Genomic DNA, 23,359 nt, shown 5'->3' with positions numbered 1-23,359 from the left:
CTGCTTTTCTATCTCTTACTGTATCAGCACGTGAGGTACAGAGTGCAGGCTCAATAAAGATTAATTGACCTTTGATTTGAAAGGGATGAAAAGGTTGCATAGACAGGTGGAGGCAATTGACAAACTCATTCTCGCAGTTATTAAATTTTTATTATAGAATAAGAACATACCATACTCAAAAGAGAATTGTTCAACTTCACCCTCACATTTGCTCAGTAAACAACCCATGTCCCCACCCCAGGTAACTTTCCCTGCTTTAACTTGCCAAGTTGTCTTGAGTAAAGAGAAGGACCCTGTTCTGTGTGTCTGGGTTTCAGGATTAATGCTCCATTCGGCCCTAGTGGTTGAACTTTGATCCTCAAAGTTACTGCAGGTTTGATGGATAGCTCTTGCCACAGAGAGACTTTCAGTGAGCCTGGGCTTGGCCCATGGATATTGACAGCTTTATTGAGATTCGTAAGAGCTGATTATTAGGTGAAGGGCTTTGCCTAAACGGTTACCAGTTTAAACCAATTGATTCCTATGAACTTGTAGCACAGGTACTATTTATTAATGTGAATAATTTTCATTGGTGATTTCTTTATTTTATGGGCATGACCACTCTTCTGTCTCACTAAAGCCAGTCACCCGCCCTCTTATTTTCAGACAAAGGAATAAAAGTTCAAAGAGAGGCCTGTGACCACACAGCAGATCGATATTCATGCCAGATCTGAACCCAGCTCACCCTAGGATAGCATCGTCCTATAGAACTTTCTGCAATAGTAGCAATATTCCATAACTGCACTTTCCAATACAGTAGCCATTAGCCCCATATAGCTGTTGAGCCCTGGCTCTCATGACCGAGGAACTGAACCTCCAATATTTTTTCATGTAAACTAATTTAAATTTAAAGAACCATATATGGCTAATGAGCATTGCTTCAAATAGCACAGTTCTAGGATAACTACGCCAGTTTATAGGGGGTTGCAAATAGAAGAAGACTATTGACACTGTGCCTTCTGTTCCCGCCACCCCAGAGGCACAGGACTAGAATGTTTCTGTAGAGGGACAACATCATCACCACCCCACATATTTACCATGCAATCGTTATCATCGCAACCTCAGAACGTTAGTGGTTTCCTAAACAATGCATTCTCTTATTTATTTTGGCTGTTGCCTTGTTACTGCTGTGCACCAAGCCTTGGCAATAATGGGAGGCTGATGGCTTGTGACAGGCCTGGCACTTCTGTTGACTTGTGGACTCATGAAGGGATGTGGAAGGCTCTGCTATTGAGCATAAAAGTGAGGCATGGCTTAAAGCCCAGATTTCTAATCTTTGTCTTCACAAGATCTTTGTCATGCTCAAAACACTGGGTTTCAGGCCCCATTCACGTGGGAGGTTGTCTCATATTTTTGAGGGAGTGTCGTCTGAGGGCAGAGCTTCCAGTTAGCCCATTTCCCCATGTACACAATAGAGTTCACACACAAATTCATTCTGGACACTTGGGGCAGGGGTACTGGAAGGTAGCTTGAAAATAGGATTCCCTCTTGGGAATAGTAAAGCCCACTCCTAGGATTTTCCAGAGGATCTCATGGAATCACCAGAATTTGAATGGGAAGAGGTTAAAAGATGGCATTGCTTTCTGGCTTGTGCTGGTGAAGGATTAGCTGGGACATCTGTTTTCCTGTCTTTTCAAAGGTACAAAATAGAGACTTTGCAAGTGACAACATATTCTTTTAAAAGAGAATGGAAAGAAGGAAGGTCAGCAAGCAACCTCTGTCTGAAGGCCAAAATATTTGCTATGGTTGTCTCCCACAAAATCACTTCAGTGTCATTATCATTAGATTTTAGTCCAGTTGGACTTAATGACTACATTCCAAACTGTGATTAAAACCTGAATTCAAGGGGCCAATGTTTGGAAAGAAAGGAGAAGCAACTCAAAAGAAGTGGAATCTTAAAGTCAATTAGAACAACCTCCACTTCTGGCCAGAATGGAGCAAAAGGACCCAGATTTACACTGAACAACCAGAACATTACTTTAAACAACTAGTAAAGCAGACCAACTCTATGAAGCGATAGTTTCTGGACATTGGGGACAGGCAGTTCAGAGCCCAAATAGAGCTGGATGATCTCTCTCAGTTGAGGAGACAACAGAGTTTGGGGCATGAAACGTCAGTGCAGCTAGAATTCACATACCTAAATACCAGAGGGTATGGAGCTGTAGAGAGAAAGAGTGAGAGAGAGAGGGAGGGAGAAACTACCAAGTGTGGGGAAAGAACTGGAAATGAGTAGGAGAAACAGTCCCAGGATCTCACATAAGACTGGTAGTAGTTTTGTTCCCAGCAGTCAGAGTAGCAAGACCTCATACACATTAGATGGAGTCCTCAGAAGGACATTGCTTCAGTAGTGGAGCTAAACTAGGTTTAGGGTGGGATTTTTTGGACTCACCCTTACAAAGATTACAAGTAAGCTTCAAAAGGATCAAATTCATTCCTAGTAACTTAACTGCATCTCAGAATGAGGCCCAACACTTTAAAGAAACACAACAAAATCCAGTATCAAACAACATAAAATTCACTATGTCTGGCAGCCAAAATCTATTACTAGACCATGCAAATAACTAGAAAAACATACCTCATAATTAAAGAAAAAGCCAATCAATAAAAATAAACTTCATGTCCGTATATATGGATATATTGGATATATATGGATAAGATGATAGAATTAGCGTATAAGGCCATGAAACTTGTCATTAAGAATAGACTCCATATGTTTAAGAAGGTAGAAGAAAATATGAATATGATAAGGAGAGAATTGGCAATAAATTCAACACTTAGATTAAATCAACAAATAACTTGAGGGATGAGAATTATTAAATTAATCCGCAAAGAAAGATATCCCTGGATTTCCTTATATCTATTAAATACACTGAATTTTAAGGGAGGGGGAAACCTTCCCACCAAAAAACCTCTAGTGAAGATGACTTCACTGGCAAATTCTATGAAACTATTAACGAAAAAATTCCACAAAAGCTCTTCTCGAAAACAAAAGAGGAGGAAACACATTCTCAATTCACTCTATAAGGCCTGCATTATCTTGATAACAAAACCAAAGAAATTAAAAGAAAACTACAGGCTAATATTCCTCATGAACACAGAGGCAAAACCTTTAACAAAATTGTAGTAAATCAAATCTAGCAATCTATAACAGTAATAATAAATCATGACTAAGTAAGGTTGATCCCAGAAATGTAAGGTCGGTTTAACACCTGAAAATCAATGAATTTATTTCACATTAACAGAAAAATCACATGAGGGGTGCCTGGGTGGCTCAATAGGTTAAGCGACCCACTCTTGATTTTGGCTTGGGTCATGGTCTTGGGGTCATGAGATCTAACCCCATGACGCATAAGGCCTGTGCTCAGCAGGGAGTCTGCTTGAGATTCTCCCTCTCCCTCCGCCCTTCTCCCTACTCACAAGCTCTCACTGGCATGCGCTCACTCTCTCTCTAAAATAAATAAAATCTTTTAAAAAAGAAAAACCACATGATAAACCATATTTGGCAAAATTCAATACACATTCAAAAACTCTCAAAAAAAAAAAAACTAGGAATAGAAAGGAACTTAAGACATCTGTGAGGGGTGCCTGGGTGGCTCAGTTGGTTAAGTGTCTGTCTTTGGCTCAGGTCATGATCTCAGGGTCCTGGGATTGAACCCCATGCCGGGCTTCCTTCTCAGCTGGGGAGTCTGCTTTTACCCTCTCCCTTTGACCCTCCTCCCTTCTGCTCTCTCTCTCAAATAAATAAATAAAATCTTTAAAATAAATAAATAAAATATTAAAAATAAAAACATCTGTGAAAGGCATACAGTTAATGATGAAAGATTGAATGTTTTCCTTCTAAGAATAGGAACAAAGCAAGGAAGGAAGGAGTAAAAGAAAGAATACAGGTTGGAAAGAAGAAATAAAGATATCCTTTTTTACAGATGACATGATAATATAGAAGAAAATCTTTGTGACCTTGGGTTAAACAGTCATGTCTTAGGACACAAAAAGCACAAACCATAGAAGAAAAAAATTGAAAAATGGACCTCTTCAAGATCAAAAGCTTCTGTGTTCAAAAGACACTATTCTGGAAATGAAAGTCAAGCCACAGACTTGTAAACTATTTGCAAAACACTCATCTAATAAAGAAATTATATTATGAATATATAAAGAACTCTTAAAATTCAATATAAAAAGACAACACTAAAATAATAAGAACTCAACATCACTCATCATCAGGGAAATGCCAATCAAAACCACAATGAGCTATCACCTTACACCTGTCAGAATAGCTAAAATCAAAAACACAAGAAACAACAGGTGTTGGCGAGGATATGGAGAAAAAGGAATAGTTTGCACTGTTGGTGGGAAGGAACACTGATGCCGTCACCGTGGAAGACAGTAGGCAGGTTCCTCAAAAAGTTAAAAATAGGGAGTACCAACTGCGGTGGTCGGCGTCACGGCAGGGCAGGCGTTTAGAAAGTTTCTTCCCCTCTTTGACCAAGTTTTAGTTGAAAGGAGCACAGCTGAAACTGTAACCAAAGGAGGTATTATGCTTCCAGAAAAATCTCAAGGAAAAGTGTTGCAAGCAACAGTAGTAGCTGTTGGATCGGGCTCTAAAGGAAAGGGTGGAGAGATTCAACCAGTTAGTGTGAAAGTTGGAGATAAAGTTCTTCTCCCAGAATATGGAGGCACCAAAGAGTTCTAGATGACAAGGATTATTTCTTATTTAGAGACAGTGACATTCTCGGAAAGTATGTGGACTGAAATCATTATTAAAATGGCATGAAGTGAAGCGGCCCATTCCAGTGAAGTTGTGAAATCTTTCATCATGTAAATAATTTTCATGTCTCTCTTTTATAATAAACTAATGGTATCCAAACTAAAAAAAAAAAGTTAAAAATAGAACTACCTTGCAATCCAGGAATTTTGCTACTGGGTATTTACCCCAAAAATACAAAACCACAAATTCAAAAGGATACCTGCACTGTTATGTTTAGAGTGGCATTATTTATAATAGCCAAATTGTGGAAGCAGCCCAAGGGTCAATCGATTGATGAATGGATGAAGAAGAGGTAGTGGATATATACGATAGAATATCATTCAGTTATAAACAAGAAATGAAATCTTGCCATTTGCGACAACATGGGTGGAGCCTGAGAGTATAATGCTAAGGGATATAGGTCACTCATATGTGGAAATGAAGAAAAAAACAAATAAATCCAAGATAAAAAAAAAAGAAAGAAAGAGAGACAAACCAAGAAATAGATGGAGAACAAACTGTTGGTTACCAGAGGGGAGGTGGGTGGGGGAGGGTGAAATAGGAGATGGGGACTAAGGAGGGCACTCACTTGTCATGATGAACACTGGATGATGTATGGAAGTGTTGAATCACTATATTGTACCCTTGAAACTAATATAACCCTGTATGTTAACTATACTGGGATTAAAATTTTTAAAAATATAAATTAAAGCTGCAAGGAAACACCATTATACATTTACCAATATGCCTAAAACTTAAATGATTGAAAATACCAAGTGCTGGAAAGAAAGCGACTAGAAGTCTCACACAAATTCTGGCAGTAACTTGGAAAATAATTAGAAAGTTTTTAATAAGGTTGAATACCCACTCACCAATGATCCAATAATTCCACTCTCAAGTATTTGCCCAAGAGAAATGAAAACATAATCAATACAAAAGCTTATGTGTGCTTGTTCACAGTTGCTTTGTTATAACAGCCCAAACTGAGAAAGAACCCAAGTGTCCATCAACTGGTGAACGCATGAACAAATTGTGGTATATTCATACAATGGAATACTACTTAGTAATAAAAAGGAACAAACTGCTGATATATATACCAACATGGATAAATTCAAAAGCATAATGCTAAGTGAAAGAAACCGCACACAAAAGATTACACAGAGTTTAACTTCATTTATATACTTTCTAAAAGGCAAAACTATGGGCGCCTGGGTGGCTCCGTTGGTTAAGCGACTGCCTTCGGCTCAGGTCATGATCCTGGAGTCCCAGGATTGAGTCCCACGTCGGGCTCCCTGCTCGGCAGGGAGTCTGCTTCTCCCTCTGACCCTCCCCCCTCTCATGTGCTCTCTCTCTCTATCTCTTTCTCTCTCTCAAATAAATAAATAAATAAATCTTTAAAAAAAATAAAAAGCAAAACTATAGTGATAAGAAGAGGATCAGTGGTTCCCAGGAGTCAGAGGGTGGCTGGGAGGAGATTCATGACAAATGAACAGGAGGGAACTTTTTGAGATGATAGAAATATTTTACATCATGATCCTGGTGGTTGTTACACAATTGTATACATTTGTCAAAACTTATTGCCGTGTACACTCAAAATTGCTAGATCTATGCAAGTTATATCCCAATAAAATTTGCCCGAAAGAAGCAAGGTATATAATAGGATATATGGTAATACCATAAGTATTAAATAAAAGGGGAAAAAGGGAGAGAACTTCAAATATTGAACACACATATCTATTCTGGAATGTGCACAAAATATCTCAGGAAGCATATACATGAAATTTTTAAAATGAATTGCTTCAGAAATGGAAATAGGGTATCTGAGGGGATATGATGGAGGAGAGACTCTGTCTTTTGTACCTTTCAAATTTTGAGCCATGCAAATAATAAACCTACTTTTAAAGGAGGAAAAAAGTGAGGTTCCAAAACCTGCTATTATTCAGTATGATTTGAGTCAAAATCCTGTTACTATGTGTAAACATCTCTCTTTGTTACTCATCATTTCCTCCTTCCCCTATTTTAAAAATCACAGGACTGCCTAAGATTATGTTCAATACATACTTCAGAACATGACGATAATATAAACTTAAGTTGTGAAAGAGAGAGGGTCCCCATGGGAAGGAGACAATTCTACTGCAGGGTGGAATGAAGTTCCATGCACAGCAGGTTAGAACCAGTGGGGGTTCTCAGGCTCATCTCCTACAACTGTCTTTTTTACAGGTGAGAAATCTAAGGCCCAGAGAGTGCATAGGACTTCCCCAACAGTGCACAGCTAGCCAGTGTCAGAATCCAGATGGGAAACTAGCTCCTAAGTCTTACTACAGAAATAATACCCGGAGAGCAGGTGACCTAGCACAGAGCATGGTTCAAAGTAAACATTCAGTAAATATGAATTTCCCCTTTGCTTCTTCCCCCTAGAGGAGCTGGCTTCTCATCAGGACTCTCCAGCCACCCACCCCCACCTCAAAGTCAAATATCAATGGATGCAGGGACATAAGGGCCTTTGCTTTAAGGGTGACCACATTTCCCAGAATACACGAATAAGTTTTCGCTTCAAAAAAAAAAACTTAACTGCTCTTCCCACAATCTGTTCAGTTCTAATCAATTTGACAAATATTTATGAGCCCCGACTACGGGCCAGGCTCCGTGCTAACAGTGGGTGTACCTTCATAGGGGAATAAGATGTGGCCCAGAAAGCTTTCCCTGTGGTGCTTCCAGACCAGGGAGGAACAGTCTTACTTGGATGCTTGAAATATTCGGTGACACATGCTAAGACGGAGGTAAACACTAAGGAAGTATCACATATAACAACCTGGAGGTTTAGAAATGGCTTCCCAGGGTATTCGAGTCCAGAAAGATGAGAAGTTGGTCAGATGACAGAGGGGAGAAATGCTATAGACAAGGAGTCAGCATGGGCAAAGCCAGTCTGTAGGGAGCTTGGCATTCCTGGGGCATAATGAATGAGGCACAATGTGGAGGGAGATGGGACCAGAGAAGCTGTTAGGTTGTTGGGGCAGGGCTAGGATCTTGGTTATGCTCAAGGGTGGACTTGATCACGTTGGCAAGGGGCAGGGCTCAAAGCAGAGAAGTTAAGTATCCAATATGCCATTTTGTTCCAAGGGATGGTCTTTACTCCATTAGGTGGGTGAAGGATACCTGAGAGTTCACTTGACTCTGACCAACACTTATGGAGCCCCTCTGACAAGTCCAACATCCCATGGAACACTGTGTTGCAGATGAGTAAAACGTGGTCGCTTCCTCAAGGATCTAACAGTCTGGTGAACTACTCTTTAGAAAATGGGAGCCCAGGAGCGCCTGAGTGGCTCAGTCAGTTAAGCATCTGCCTTCGGTTCAGGTCATGACCTCAGGGTCCTGGGATCGAGTCCCGCATCGGGCTCCCTGCTCAGCAGGAAGTCTGCTTCTCCCTCTGCCTCCTCCCCCATGTTCATGCTCTGTCTCTGTCTCTGTCTCAAATAAATAAATAAATAAAATCTAAGAAAGAAAAAAGGAAGGAAGGAAGGAAGAAGGAAGGAAGGAAGGAAGGAAGGAAAGAAGGGAAGAAAGAAGGAAAGAAAGAAAGAAAGAAAGAAAGAAAGAAAGAAAGAAAGAAAGAAAGAAAGAAAGAAAGAAAGAAAGAAAGAAAGAAAGAAAGAAAGAAAGAAAAAATGGGAGCTCACTCTGCCCCTCCCCCAATCTTCTGATTGGCAGCCCCCTCCCGGTTGGTTGGTGTTCTCTCACCCAGTGTCGATACTACTCGCCTTCTCCTGGTTAATGTGTTTGGTTTGGCTTCTATGTCTATTAACAGAGAGTGTTTGGTCAATTATATGGATGCAGAAACATAAAGGCAGGCCCAGGAGCAAGGACACATTGCATTAGCTATGGTGACATTGTTACCACAGGCTGCTCGTTGTACTGTTTAACACAGACAGCTGTGGGAATCCTCAAGTTTTTTGATTCTAATGTTCCTTCAGAACTCAACAAATCAAATTAAGCACTCAGAATATTGGCTTTCTGCCCAGCTTCCGAATGATGTTAAGAACATGCCAGGCATTCTCATCAATGTCTGGGATCTAATGAGATGAGGTGCAAACAATCCACTGACTTTTCACAGAACCCCTTGCATTTGGAGAAAATATGGATCACAGGAGTGGCTGTCCACATTCCCATGCTTCAACTCAACTAATTCCTACCCGCAGGGGCTGTAGTGAGTTAAAGAGTGCCTCCCTTCCTCTCAAAAGATAGGTCCCCCCAGAACCTGTAAATGTGACCTTAATTTGGAAAAAAGGGTCTTTGTGGCTGTAATTAAATTAAGGATCCTGAGATGAGATCATCCTGGATTAGGAAGGGTCCTAAATCCATTGACAAGTCTTTACAGGAGAAGAGAGGAGAGGGGTGCCTGGGTGGCTCAGTCAGTTATCCATCTGCCTTTGGCTCAGGTCATGGTCTCAGGGTCCTGGGATCTAGCAGTCCCCCCGCCCCACCACCACCACCACTACATGGGCTCCCTGCTCAGCAGGGAGTCTGCTTCCCTCTGCCCCTCCCCATGCTCGTGCTCTCTCTCAAATAAATAAATAAAATCTTTAGAGGCGGAAACAGAGACAGACACAGGAGAGAAGGCCATGTGATGATGGAGTAGAGCCTGGAGTGATGCAGGCCCAAGCCAGGGGATGCCAGGAGCCATCAGAGGCTGGAACAAGCAAGGAAGGACTCTCCCCTAGAGCTGGCAGAAGGAGTGTGGCTCTGCCAATACCTTGACTGCAGACTTCTGGCCTCAAGTGTTGTGAGAAAATAAATTCCTATTGTTTTAAGCCCTGTGGTTTATGGTCATTTGTCACAGTGACTCTATGAAACTAATATGGGGGGTTGGAGCACCACTGTTGCAGGCCCCCAGGACCAGGCTTCCTCCTGCTGCATTGCCCTGAGCATCCTTGGGGATAGCTCATTCCCTCCTCCCTCCCTCCCTTCCTTCATTCAGTCATCATTTAAGTAGCCATAGATTGGGTATATGAGAAGAAATAAAAAGCAAGGGTTCACAGCTAGAGAGAGAGATACAGACATAAAAGGGTAATTGCAACATTCAGTGTTATGGGCTGCATTGTGTTCTCCTAAAATGTATATGTTTAATCCTAATCCCTAGTACCTCAGAACATGACTGTAATTGGAGATAGGGATTTTAATGGGGTAATGAAGTTAAAATGAGATCATTAGGTGGGCCCTGGTCCAATATGACTGGTTGTCCTTATAAGAAGAGGAAATTAGGACACAGACACACACAGAGAAATGACCATGTGAAGACACTGGAGGAAAATGACCATCTATAAACCAGGGAGAGAGGCCTTGGAAGAAATCATTTCTGCCTACACCTTGATTGAGAAAATAAATTTCTGTTGTTTAGGCCATGCAGTCTGAGGTACTTTGCTACAGGAACCCTAGGAAACTGATACATTGAAGTAAGAGCAATGAAGAGCAACAGAGGAGACTCCGTCCAGCCCTGCCTGGAGGAGCCAGGAGACGCATCTGCAAGAGATGACTTCTAGGACAGTGGGTTGTCTCCAGAAGGGATAGAACTAAAAGGGACAGTTTGAGCAAAAGCCCAGTCTTAAAATGGCATGAAGGGTGCAGTAAAATACAAGTCAACACTTTTCGAGGCAAAGAGTGAGTGGGGAGTAGCAGCTGATGAGGTAGGTCTTGGCTGAAAGCCTGATGGAGCATGAAGACCTTCATATATATTCTCTTCCTTCTGGCCTTTTCCCTGGGGACAGTGGGGAGCACTGCATGGCTAGAAACAAGGCATGGTCAGATGTGCTCTTTATATGGACCATTCTGGTGACTACGTGGGGGCCTCTTGGGAGGGAGGTGAGCCTAGAGGCAGAGTAACCAGTTGAATAACTGTGGCCAAGATGACAATGGCCAGTGGTGGCCAAGAGAAGAGAACATTCAGTGGGTGAAATTGACTGGACTGTTGGGAAGTGAAAAAGTAGAAATCTATGTTACTCGAAAGTTTTAGTTTATATAAGTGGCAATACTATCCACTAAGGTAGCTGTGGCTACATTGACATGAAGCTTGCAGTCCTTGGAGGAAAATGTCCAAAATTTCCCCTAGAAAACAGGGGGATCCCAGTATGAGTATTTATGTCAGAATATCACATCACCTTCATTTTCAGAGCTTACATAATCCCCATGATGATTCAGGTACTACTCCTTCATTACTCTTTTTGGAAGGGTTTCTTGGCAAGGTTTCTTGAGATACTAAAAGGCTTAGAGCAAGCAGCTGGCTTCATAGGAAAGAAAAAGAATTAATCGGGCCATTCACAGCACATTCTACTCCCTCCCACATGGACATACAAGGCATGAATATCTAGGTAGGGCAAGTGGAATGCATCACAATGATAAATAACATTGAGGGTTCATGAACTCTTCTGAGTTTATCTTCCACAAAAAAAATTGCATAGACTTTTAGGATGTTCCAGAACCTCCTGAAGCATATCCATGAAAATCCAGCATCCCAGGCTAGGAATGCCAATATAAAGGAGAGAACCCTGGATTTAGAGGCCAAAGTCCCAGCCTGCTACTAATTTGCAGGCAGCCACGGGCAAGTTTGTGAACTCCTCTGGTTTTTAATTTCCTTATCATAGCACAAGAATTCTGTGACCTCTTTGATGAATGGCATTGGTTCACAAAGCCAACTAATTCATATGGGCACCCAGAAAATAATTTTGAATAAAACTGGGATTTGATCGTGTTCCCGGCACCCTAATTAAGAAGAAATTATGAGAAGAATAGAAATCTTTGTTCAAACCTGCTCTTTCTCCATTTTTATATATGCTTCATTTGTTCCATGAAAGCACAATTGGGCACATGCAACAGGCTCAGACTTGTCTCTTCTCACAGTGTTTCCAAGGACATTTTTGTCCTTGCAGAGTTTCTCACCTGCAATGATGAATTTTTATTTGCCCCCAAACAAACTTCAGTTTTTGAAAACTCCCAGGAAGGATATGGAAGGTGAAGGGACCTGTCCTCACCAGAACTTGGCCAAGGAAAGAGCCCCAGGCCCCCAGATGGTGGCAGAAGAGAAAGGGAAGCCTTATAAGTCCATAAGATTTTTAAAACTGAACATCCTTATCAATAGAAAATTTAGGCATTTACCCACAACATAGGTATATTTATTCATTTACAAATTATACTAATGTACTACTGGAAGAACTCACTGTGCACATTATTACATATCTAAAAATTAACATTTAAGAGGCCTAGACAAAATGAAATAGAAATATTGCTTACTATTCTGTATTCTAATTCTAATATCCTAATATCCCATGAATTATGTTGAATCCCCTACTTTGGATACCATGACACCTGAGATAGCATCAGCCTCCAGTGCTGTAACAATAATAACAATTACTAACAATTCTGTGACACTTTCTGCTATGCTGAGCCAAATTATAGGGAATCACTCCTTTAGAACCAAGTTTCCATGCTCCAAGTCTAAGAAACATTAACAAGGGCTATTATGTTGCCTGACTTCAGAGGGTACCATTTACATTGTGAATGACGCCTCCTAAATTTGCTCAGTGCACAATGTGTGCAGCCCTGCATGGGGATCCTGTGAGTTGCTAATCAGAGACAGACTCTGCAGATGCTTTCCAAGGAACAGGCTTCACACGAATTGCATGGCAAAGAGTGTTGGTCTCATGTTGGTCCTTCCAACCATACCAAAATCTGGAGGTTATAATCATTGTCAAGTGGTATCCCAGAATGGATAACAGGTGGTGCCGTATGTATGCACACTGAATAAAGAGCTGGAGCCATATATCCTGAAATCAAATGAGGGAACTTGGATCCAGAAATGTTTGATAGCAAATTATTGACAAAGTTGTATTTGAATATCCTGACCAGTGTTCTTTCCACAATATTACACTGTTCGTGTTAGGATCATCTAACGGTACATTCGTTAAATGTCTACTAACTATAAGGCACAGTGCTTAAGAGAGAAGCAGAGGGAGAAGCAGGCTCCCAAGGAGCAGGAAGCCCGATGCGGGACTCAATCGATCATGACCTGAGCCGAAGGCAGATGCCCAACCATCTGAGCCACCCAGGTGCCCAAAAATTATTATTTTATGGGTGGTTCATATTCATCACAATAAATAATAATTTAAGCTCATAAATATTGAGCACTTATTATACGTCAGATACTATAGCAAGCAATTAAATGGATTATCCTGTTTAATCTTCACAACAATCCTATGAGGAGCTTACTATTACATTTTACCAATGAGGAAATTGAGGCTCCGAGAAGCTAACCAATTTAACAGAAATTAATTGGCTAAGCCACGTTTCAAACCATGCAAATTTCCAAAATCTGCTCTAAAACATACTATCTCCCATAACCAGTGGCATCAATTACGTTCAGGACAGTGGTGTTCATTTGTATCATTTTTCTTTGTAATAACCATCATCAGAATACTTCTTTTTCTTTGTATTAAATAAAATGCCAGAAATCTCTCTCTCTCTTTTCCTCCCTTTCTCTTTCCCCCACTTTGTCTCTGTCTCTTTTTCTGCTTTCTTCTGTCTCTTATACACACACACACATACAAACGCAATTACGTCTACAGGTCCCTCAGTTTTAGCAGAAAGCATAAAGACAATTCTCACAATCCTATGTGGCAAATTCTGAACGAACCACCCCTCTTGGCTGCCTATAATATGGACTGCAACTCTCACTAGGTACCTTTTTTTCACTGGATCTCAGTGAATGACCAAGAAGCAATTATTTCTTTCCTTTTATTATCTTCAAGAATTTTGTTTCCCTGTCTTCCCCTATAGGCCAGTTGGAGTTAAGATATGGTGTGTTCATCTCTTATCCAGGACCTGGCATGTAGTTAGTATGTTGTAAATGATGGATGGTTGAATGGATGGCAAGAAGGATGGAAGAAAGGAACAAAGGAAGGAGAGAGGGAGGAAAGATGGTATATGAGTGACTGTATGAGCACATTTTCTTTTTTTTATTTTTTTAATGCATTTCTTTTTTAAGATTTTATTTATTATTTATTTGACAGAGAGAGAGACAGCGAGAGAGGGAACACAAGCACAGGGAGTGGAAGAGAGAGAAGCAGGCTTCCCGTGGAACGGGGAGCCCAATGCGGGGCTCGATCCCAGGACCCGGGGATCATGACCTGAGCCGAAGGCAGACGCTCAACGACTGAGCCACCCAGGCGCCCCGAGCACATTTTCTTGTGCATATACTCTTGGCAAAGCGGTCCATAGGTGAAATGGGAATACCATGTCCGTTCACTCAGTAGCTCCAGTCAAAACCCCTCGAGTCAACCCTGGCTCTTCCCTTTCTTTAATACATCACAGCAGCAGAACCTTTGGGCTCACTCTTCAAAGCCATTGCCGTCCTACTCTGCACCACCCACCATGGGCCAATCCACCATCGTCTCTTGCCTAGTTTTTCAAAGGCCTCCAAACTGGGCTCTCTGCTCCTACTCTTCCTCTGCTGCAGTCTGCCATCATAAAGGCGCCAGGGGGCGCCTGGGTGGCTCAGTCAGTTGAGCGCCCTACTCTTGATTTCAGCTCAGGTCATGGTCTCAGGGCCGTGGGTTGGAGCCCTGAATCGGGCTCTGCGCTCAGCGCAGAGTCTGCTTAAGATCCTCTCTTTCCCTCTCCCTCTGCCCCCCCACCCCAATGCTCTATCTCTCTCTAAAACGAATAAATGAATCTTAGAAAAAAAATGCCAGCCAACTCTGATGTCCCCCATATCACTCCAAGTGAAAGGGAAAGAACTTCCTCCACTTGTTATGTGCCCACCTCCACCTCTCTGGCCTCACCTGCTGCCACCTTCCCTCCCTCGCTCCCCCCACTCCAGCCACACTGCCTCCTTGCTCCCCTCCTCACTGTCATTTTGTCCCGCTGTGGGAAGCTGAATAATGGCTCCCAAGTATGTCCGTGTTCTAATCCCCAGGACCCATGAATGTTGCTTTCTGTGGCAATAGGGACTTAGCAGATGTGATTGAATTAAGGATCTTAAAATGGAGATTATCCTGTATTACCCTGGTGGACCCAAACTAATCACAAGTCTTTTTATCAGAGGGATGCAAGAGGAGTCAGATCAGAAGGCAGAGTGAGGAGAGAAGCAAGAAGCGCCATGGTGGAAAAAAAAAGAAGTGCCACGGCCATAGAATGTGGGCCAGGAGCCAGGAATGAGGACAGCTTTTAGAAACTGGAAGTGGGAAGGAAACAGATCGTCCCCTGAGCCTCCAGAAAGAATGCAGCCCTGCCTACACCTTGATTTTAGCCCCGTAAGACTTAGTTCAGATTTCTGATCCCCAGAACGACAAGAGAATGAATTTGTGTTGTTTCAAGCCACTAAGTTGTGTGGTCATCTGTGAATGGCAACAATAGGACACATTCACACCCGTTATTCTGTTTCATGTTTCTTTAAGGCACCATCACCACCAGGCATATTTTTTATGTACTTATTTGTCCATAGGTTGTTTTTCCCACTACAGTGCAAAATGGAGGGGAGCCAGGACTTTGTTATAAACCCAGGGCCTGGCACAAGAACAATCCGTTGAATGAATAAATAGATGATATATTTTAATTAAGCAATCACCCGACACCCTGAAATGGCTGAGCCTCAATAAAATGTTGGTTGAACACACAGTGACAAACCTGCATGACATTTTCTGTTCTGGCTTGTCTAGAACAGCTGAAAATGCACGCAAGCGAGTACGGGTTACAACGCAACCCAAGTGGTCAACGCTGAAACAGCTCAGGGGAAGAATAACTCCAGGACTCCATGGCAACAAGCCCTGCTCGGGAGATGGTGAGCCATAAAGCACACCTGAGCCCCATCCAATGTGGGGCTTCCAGCATTCTGCCATCCCCCAACCCCAGAGCTGGGACAGGGAGGAGCCTGAGCAGGTGACACTCAGACCCTCCAGTCCCATGCAAGCAGAGAAGCCCCTGTACTTCCCGCCTTTACATATAATTTCCATTCAACACTGAATAAAGAGCTGCAGTGGGGATGGTGGGGCATTGGGAAGCAGGGATTGTGGCTACCACTCTTCTTACCTAGTGCCGCTGAATATCTTTAAAAAAGAGTTCACACATAGGAGCTGAGGTCTCTTAGTTAACAATTATATTTAAAAGAATGTAAACCTAAAGACTTCATTAACGCCAACATTCGCTTTCAGGAACTACAGATCTTAAATAACGTAGGGCCACACATTCCTTTCAAGCAGGTTTTCCTGTTGCTAATACCAGCGGGAGATGCCAATACTGCTGTTTCCTCCTACTTCTGTTTGGCTCAACACCAGTGGCAGGCTAATTTCTGGTGAAATAAACACTGCCAAATTTACAAATGTCTTGATCTCATAATGCTGATGATGATCATAATGACGACGATCCACCTTGTCGGTGGCATAAAGTTGCATGGATGATTCTGTCCTGAGAAAAATACACCTACTAGTCCTCACTAAGTGTGGGGTTTTGTGGGTTTTTTGTTTTGTCTTGTTTTTTTTAACTAACATAACAGAGATGTGGATTTGGAAGCTGGAAAACTGCTTGAATGCACCTGTTCGAACATCCGTCACCTCCTCAGTGGAGCCTCTCCTGATTCCTTCCTGCGCACTTGAGCACTCCCTCTCGGAATACCCATAGCACTCAGCTTGAGCCTCTAGTTCACCGAAATTAACCATGTGCAAATCTGTCTCCTGCACCACACTGCTGATTTCTTTTCTTTTCTTTTTTTTTAAAGATTTTATTTATTTATTTGACCGAGAGAGATATAGCAAGAGAGGGAACACAAGCAGGGGGAGTGGGAGAGGGAGAAGCAGGCTTCCCGCCGAGCAGGGAGCCCAATGTGGGCCTCGATCCCAGGACCCTGGGATCATGACCTGAGCCGAAGGCAGACGCTTAACAACTGAGCCACCCAGGCGCCCCGCACACTGCTGATTTCTTGACAGTAAGTTCCCTCCCTGTCTCCCAGACCCCTTTCCCCCCCAGATAACATAATACCAGGCAAGTTTTGACAGGTACCTAAGTATGAGCCAGACACTCCAGCTAGGTGCTTTTTAGGGACCTTGCGGTGGGAATAAAGGAAACGCAATTTACACACAAAACAATTAGGGAAAAATACAAAGAAAAAAATAATAATATATTAAATGAGCAAATAAAGTATATCTTACTGTAGTTATTAGAAACCACAAAAGGGAGAGATAAGCATGAACTTAGGGTTTTGCGGGTTCATTTTTATTAGAAAGAAATAGCAGTATTTACTAATATGCTGTCGTCATACTAAGAAAAGGGTAAATATGAATATTGTCAGGGAGCAGATGTTGGGGAAAAACATCCTTCCTTCTTGATTCATAAAGATGATTTGTCTAGCCCTGAAATGCTTTTTTCATGTTTTGATACCATTGTAATAAATAGTCTTTACCACAATATCAGTCTAAAACAAAGAATACCAAAGTTCTGAGTTTGTATATCATCAGCATTAAATATTAACACTGGCTATTAGCATCTTAATACTACCACCACTAAAATCATTTCACTTCATCAGATATCTTAGTTATACTGGTGCCAAAAGGGTAGGCTCAGGGACAGAAGTAACATTTATTGACAGTATATCTGAAGTATCTGTGACCTTAGACATGCTAAGAAGGAAACCCCGGTGCCTGGCTGACTGTTGACTTCCTCTCGCAAGACTTGGTTTCATTTTTGAAAATCAAGGTGACAAAACAAATTTAACTGGACAGGAAAATATACTCAACGTCGGTCACAAAGGTAAGGATTTGAGCCACATTTTCTGCTCACTTGTAAGTGAACTCTAAAAAACATGCTTTGCCCAGGGGCGCCTGGGTGGCTCAGTCATTGAGCGTCTGCCTTCGGCTCAGGTCATGATCCCCGGGTCCTGGGATCGAGCCCCGCATCGGGCTCCCTTCTCAGTGGATAGCCTGCTTCTCCCTCTCCCACTCCCCCTGCTTATGTTCCCTCTCTCTGTGTCTCTCTCTGTCAAATAAAATCTTAAAAAAAAACAAAAACAAAAACATGCTTTGCCCATGGTATATAAAAGTCAATGATTAGACACACAACTTAAATGCACTTTCCAATTCTTTACTTTAAAGCAGTCCTGAGTGAACCCTGGAATTGACTCATTTAACCAGCCCTACTCTTGAATATGTCTTGAGATCCAAAGACCATGACCTCCTGCATCTTTCCGTGGACACTCGGAGCAAAAGAAGACCCCAATTAGGCCGTCCACCCATGCAGCGGTGTCTATCAGAGACAGCCCTTACCTTCACAAACAGGCTGATCTCAGGGTCCGTGGAAGTTGGTTCATTTTCTTCCAAACCATCAGCAGCAGAATTGCTGGTGAAGAAGGCCCTGCTCTGTTGGATGGTGAAGTTTTGGGGGGAAAGCGGGTCTTCCCCCATCATGCCTCCATCCTTCTGGGGTTCCTCTAAGCCAGGCTCCTGGTCTTGGGGTTCCTCCGGGCCAGGCTCCTTATCCTGGGTTGGTGAGTGTAACTCTTCCATCGAGATGTCCTGGTCTTCCTGCCACTCACCTGGTTGAAGATCTTGGGACTCAAGACATACCTCATCAGACAGGAGATAGTCTGCTGCTTCTGGTTGGGAAGAAGTCAAGCTGTCCTCCTCACCCCCAGCCACACAAACTGACACAGAGTCATGTTCATGGGTTTCCAGCTCAGTGGCATATACATTGTTTTCTGTCAGGCCTTCGTGGATGTTATCACAGAGAGGACCTTCATCCTCTTCTGGCTGGTCTGGAAGCTCATACATCCCTTCCTTTTGGACTGTGTCAGAGACGGTGCTATTTTCTTTGTCATTCATGTTCGTTGATCTGAGAGATCTTTTGCAGGCGGACCTGAATGAATCAGAAATGAAGAAAGGGATGGAGGATGCTGCACCACCTTGCAGAGGAATCAACAGGCTTTTGAAACACAGTGACTAGCAACAGTTACCAATCAGAGGTCTCTAACAATCATTTACCAGAGACTTTCATCAGCAAACCACAAGTTCACTGGACACAAGATAAAGCTTACACACTCAGTTAACTCCTTCACCCCTAAGGATAGTTTCAAGCAGGCTCTGGGGTTTTCCTCACTGCCAGTAACTGACATTCTTTGGTTTAGCAAGGGGTCGAGTTATCTTCCCAATACACATTGAAATTCTGAATATTTAGCCATTTCTCACTAAAGAGGGCTCCCTCTTCCAATTGCCTCCAAATGTTGACAGCATTCAAGAAGTCTTTCTAATTCGGGGGAGAACAGCTCTCCATGATGGTAACTCATCTATTACTGGCTGAATTCATTACACAAAACGATTCTGCGAGTATCCATACCCTATGACACATGAGTTATACATGCTCCAATTAGGTAGTAAATTCCATCTGCATTTCTTATCTGGAAACACCACGAGGTGATTAAATGGCAGAAGGAATAGGAGATATATGCACTGGTCTAGAGTCGCATCAGTACAGACCACCCAAAATAAAGAAATCAAAGATTTATGGCTTTGAGTTTTATTTTCCCTCTTAAATCCATGGGATCATTACAGTCAGCAAAACTTCACCGAGATTCTGTTATGAACAGGATACCACACTGAACACTAACATATGTGTTAGAAGATACATTCTCTGCTGTCAAGAGACTTCTAAACATAGTTGGAAGGCTAGGAAGAAAAACTAAACCCTAAAGGGCACAGAATGAACTATTCAAGATTTTCTTAGTGCAACTGGCCCACGTCTGGGATAAGCAGGAAGGAGCTACATACATACATAAGGCTGCTTATTTGATGTCACTTAACAGATGCCACAAATGGACAGGCTCTTTGTTTTTAATCGGGTACTCTATTCTGCTAATTCCTGTTTCCCTTCTTCACATGGTTCTCTTTGAAGTGCAAACCCAGACAGATTATGAAGGGACTTTAATGTCTAGAAATCATGTGAAAATTTAAGAAGCAACACAACTCTGGACAAAGCATTTGATGAACATCTTATTAACAACAGTCCCTTGTACCCTTAACTCCAACATTGTATCCAGGAATCTCCTGGAGCAAACTAGAGCAGAATTTCTAGAATTCTAGCTTTGGGGAGGGTTCAAAGAATAGGTAAGTGCAAAGATGCTAGATGCAGACTTTAAGGCTCTTGATGTTAGCTCTTTATCTTTTATTGAAAAGTGAGGTTTGATGGGTCCAAATCCCTGAGACGTTACCAGAGGTGTGTATAATTTAGCGGAGCCCCAGCTCAAATCCCCCTCATAATTTTAGCGCTAGAGAAAACCTAGAATGCCATTTAGTCTAACATTCATTATTTATTGGGGAAAAGCCTGAAACCTAGAAAGGGGAGGTGATGGTCCAAGTTCACACAGAGAGTTAATGATAGAGCTGATTTCAGCGATGATTTCCTAACCTCCAGCTCGGTGGTCTCAGCTACTCGCTCCCTCATGAAGTCAGTGTTTTCCAACCTATATTCTTGATCACACAAGCCCCCACCCCAACCCGTCCCCAAAGAATCCTTTTCAGATATTTTCTCCCATGAAATGAAAATACTGCTGATATACTACATATCTGTTTGTGTTCTCTATGCATACCTGTGCTTTTTATGTAGGAAAAGAATAAACTTTTGGTTCCCTAAGGCCCAATGTTCACCCCTTTGGGGGTGGTCTTGCTCCTTTTGAGAATGCATGCTTTTACTGCTGGACTATTTCTGGAGTGTAGCTCATAATCTAGCACTGGATTACATGCCGTTCTGCATTATTACCAAGGACTAATATTCTACAACGTGGGCGTATTGTACGCAGCAGGCTACTGGGTCCTCACCACGATGACCCAGCCAGGCAGTGGAAGCTGGTTAAGCTTAGGTTAATATCACACAGATACTTTATAAATTTCGGCCTCCTATTTCCCACCTCAGGGCACAGCTATCATGTTTTGGTTACAGGTTGTACTATAAAGCCAGTCATCCCGTTAAAATGCCGGTCAGCTCTGCTCAAACTCCTATAATGCTTCCCCATTTCTCTCAGTAAGAGTCAAAGTCCTTACAATGACCCACAAGATCCTACAAAATCTGCACCACCTTTCTTATACCTGCTTTCCACCCCCCACCTCGGCTTACTGTGTTTCAGATGATCTGGCTTCATTGCTGTGCCAGGACCATTCCAGAATGCTCTCTGTATTAGGATCTTCACATTGGTTGTTTCCTTGACCTGAAATAAATTTCCCCTGGATGTCTACATAGTCAGTTTCCCAAACTCTTCTAAGTCTTTGCTTATACATCCCCTTGCCAATGAGGCCACTCTGTCCTGTTTCAAATGTCAACCCGTTCTAACCCTGATCTGCGACCCCCTCCATTACTAAAAACCTTCACCTGACTTTTAAGTTCTTTTCCCATAATACCTATCACCTAATAAGATGTGATACATTACTTACTTCTGTCTAGAGTTTATTTTCTGTCTTCTCCCACTAGAATGTAAACCCTGAGTGGTCTCAGATCTCTGTCTGCTTCTTCGTCATTACCTCAAGCACCTAGAACAGTGGCTGGTATGTATTAGATACTCAATATACATTTGTTGAATAAATTTTGGTGATTGTTTAGATATATAGAGATTGATATCTTTATCCTCCACTGAACACAGAAGTTCCATGAGAACAAAGCCCATGACTATTTAGCCGATCAGTATATACCTAAAATTTAGCAGATATCTGACACATCATTGATGTTTATTAAATATTTGGGCTTTTTTAAAGACTTTATTTATTTATTTGACAGAGGGAAAGAACACAAGCAGGGGGAGTGGCAGAGGGAGAGGGAGAAGCAGGCTCCCCACCGAGCAGGGAGCCCGACGCCGGGCTCATGACCTGAGCTGAAGGCAGATGTTTAACTGACTGAGCGACCCAGGTGCCCCTAAATATTTGTTTTATAAACATCTAAAGTGGAAGAGCTGTAGCTAGAATTCATGTCCTTTTACCCCTGGTCCATTTTTCTTTCTGTATTATGTGTATAAATAGTATGTCCTCACTGTATTTAAACTCCTACAGGAAGAGAACTAATATCTGGGTCTTTCTTCCATGGCACTTTGTATAAAGCAAGTTGGCTTGTTTACTTATAAAAGTATTTGATAATACTAGTATTTGATAATACACCTGGGCGCCCCTCCCCCAAATGTTTTATTCTGCAGCCAGATAAGCTGCTCTTCCCTGAACACAGTGTGCTATTTCCTGCCCCTATACTTTTGCACCTCTGTTGTCTCTACTGGGCACAATTTTACTCATTCTGCTATGTACAGGATATAAATATACATAAGACATCATCTTATATGCACGTATAACTGAGGAAATTTACACATTAAAATTCAAGAGAAAGGATCCAACTGGGCCTATGGCAGGCCTGCCCATCATCTGGAATAATTTGGAGCCGATGTCTGGTCTTCTGCTTTGCATGTGCAGACTCAACTTGGTTGGTTTGCACAGGGCTTTTCAAACATTGTAGAACTGGGTCACTCTAACTAAACTGAAAAAACATCAGATTAGCAACTAAAATGCCAAGGTATTACTTTACTACAAAAAAAAAAAAAATGCCAAATTGACTTGAATAGCTCCTTAAGAAAATAAGCATAATCGGCCACCTGGGTGGCTCAGTTGGTTAAGCATCTGCCTTCGGCTCAGGTTATGATCCTAGGGTCCTGGGATCGAGCCCGGTGTTGGGCTCCCTGCTCCTCGGGGAGCCTGCTTCTCCCTCTTCCACTCCCCCTGCTTGTGTTCCCTCTTTCACTGTCTCTCCCTCTGTCAAATAAATAAATAAAATCTTAAAAAAAAAAAAAGAAGCATAATCTCTTCACGCTAGCTAAGTCTACACAAGGAATCAGTTAAGATAATGTCCTCATACTATGTTCATGTGATCTGTGTTTACATGATCTGAGACAATACCCACCCTTTTAAGCCCAATATCAGTGAATTGTGCCTTTTCTTTTTATATTGATCAGTCTCATTAAGTACTTACTAACATTATTTTTTTAGAAAACATTTGGCTTTATTAATAGTCTCTATTGCGCATTTTTTTGCACTTTCATTAATTTCTCCTCCTATCTTTATTTTCTTTCTTTTCCTCTCTTTGGTTTTACTTTGCTGTTTTTACCCCAAGATAATTGTGATGGATATATTGGTGTTCAGCTTTTCTTCTTTCCTAATACATGCTTTTAAGCCCATTAATTTTTCCCTCTTAACACAGCTTTTTCTGGATCCCGCAAGATTTCATATGTTTTATTTTTATGGTCATCCAAGTCAAAAGGATTTAATTCTTATTTTCGTTCTCTTGGTTTTTGTTTTGTTTTGAGGGCTATATTCTTAGGTGCACACGGATTCAGAATTGTTATATCATTTTGGTACATGGACTGTTTCTTCAATAGAAAATGCTACTCTTTATCTCCAGTAATATTTTTTGCCTTTTTCTGATATCAGTTTTCTTTTGGTTAGTGTTTATGGATATATTTTCCCAAGTTTTTACTTTCAACGTCTGTGTGTCCTTATATATAAGCATTAGATGGTTAAATTTTTA

At 41.9% G+C, this 23,359-nt stretch overlaps 1 protein-coding gene and 1 pseudogene across 1 annotated transcript in view; one reads left to right on the top strand and one right to left on the bottom strand.

The window, feature by feature from the left end:
- Positions 1-4,795, top strand: part of LOC114204589 (10 kDa heat shock protein, mitochondrial pseudogene) — a 31,647-nt pseudogene extending 26,852 nt beyond the window's left edge.
- Positions 1-18,636, bottom strand: part of CLIC5 (CLIC family member 5) — a 164,184-nt gene extending 145,548 nt beyond the window's left edge. Inside the window, exon 1 of the mRNA XM_028097645.2 lies at positions 18,082-18,636. Within this exon, the coding sequence (XP_027953446.2) occupies positions 18,082-18,636 (555 nt within the window). The remainder of the gene's footprint in view (positions 1-18,081) is intronic.
- Positions 18,637-23,359: the final 4,723 nt, after the last annotated feature.

The sequence above is a fragment of the Eumetopias jubatus genome, unplaced genomic scaffold, assembly GCF_037043125.1.
Source record: "Eumetopias jubatus isolate StellerSeaLion01/CBP00866 unplaced genomic scaffold, mEumJub1_p1.0 scaffold_6, whole genome shotgun sequence".
Classification (NCBI taxonomy): domain Eukaryota; kingdom Metazoa; phylum Chordata; class Mammalia; order Carnivora; family Otariidae; genus Eumetopias; species Eumetopias jubatus.
Note: the sequence above shows the minus strand (reverse complement) of the source record. Positions and strands in the feature narration are given on the sequence as shown.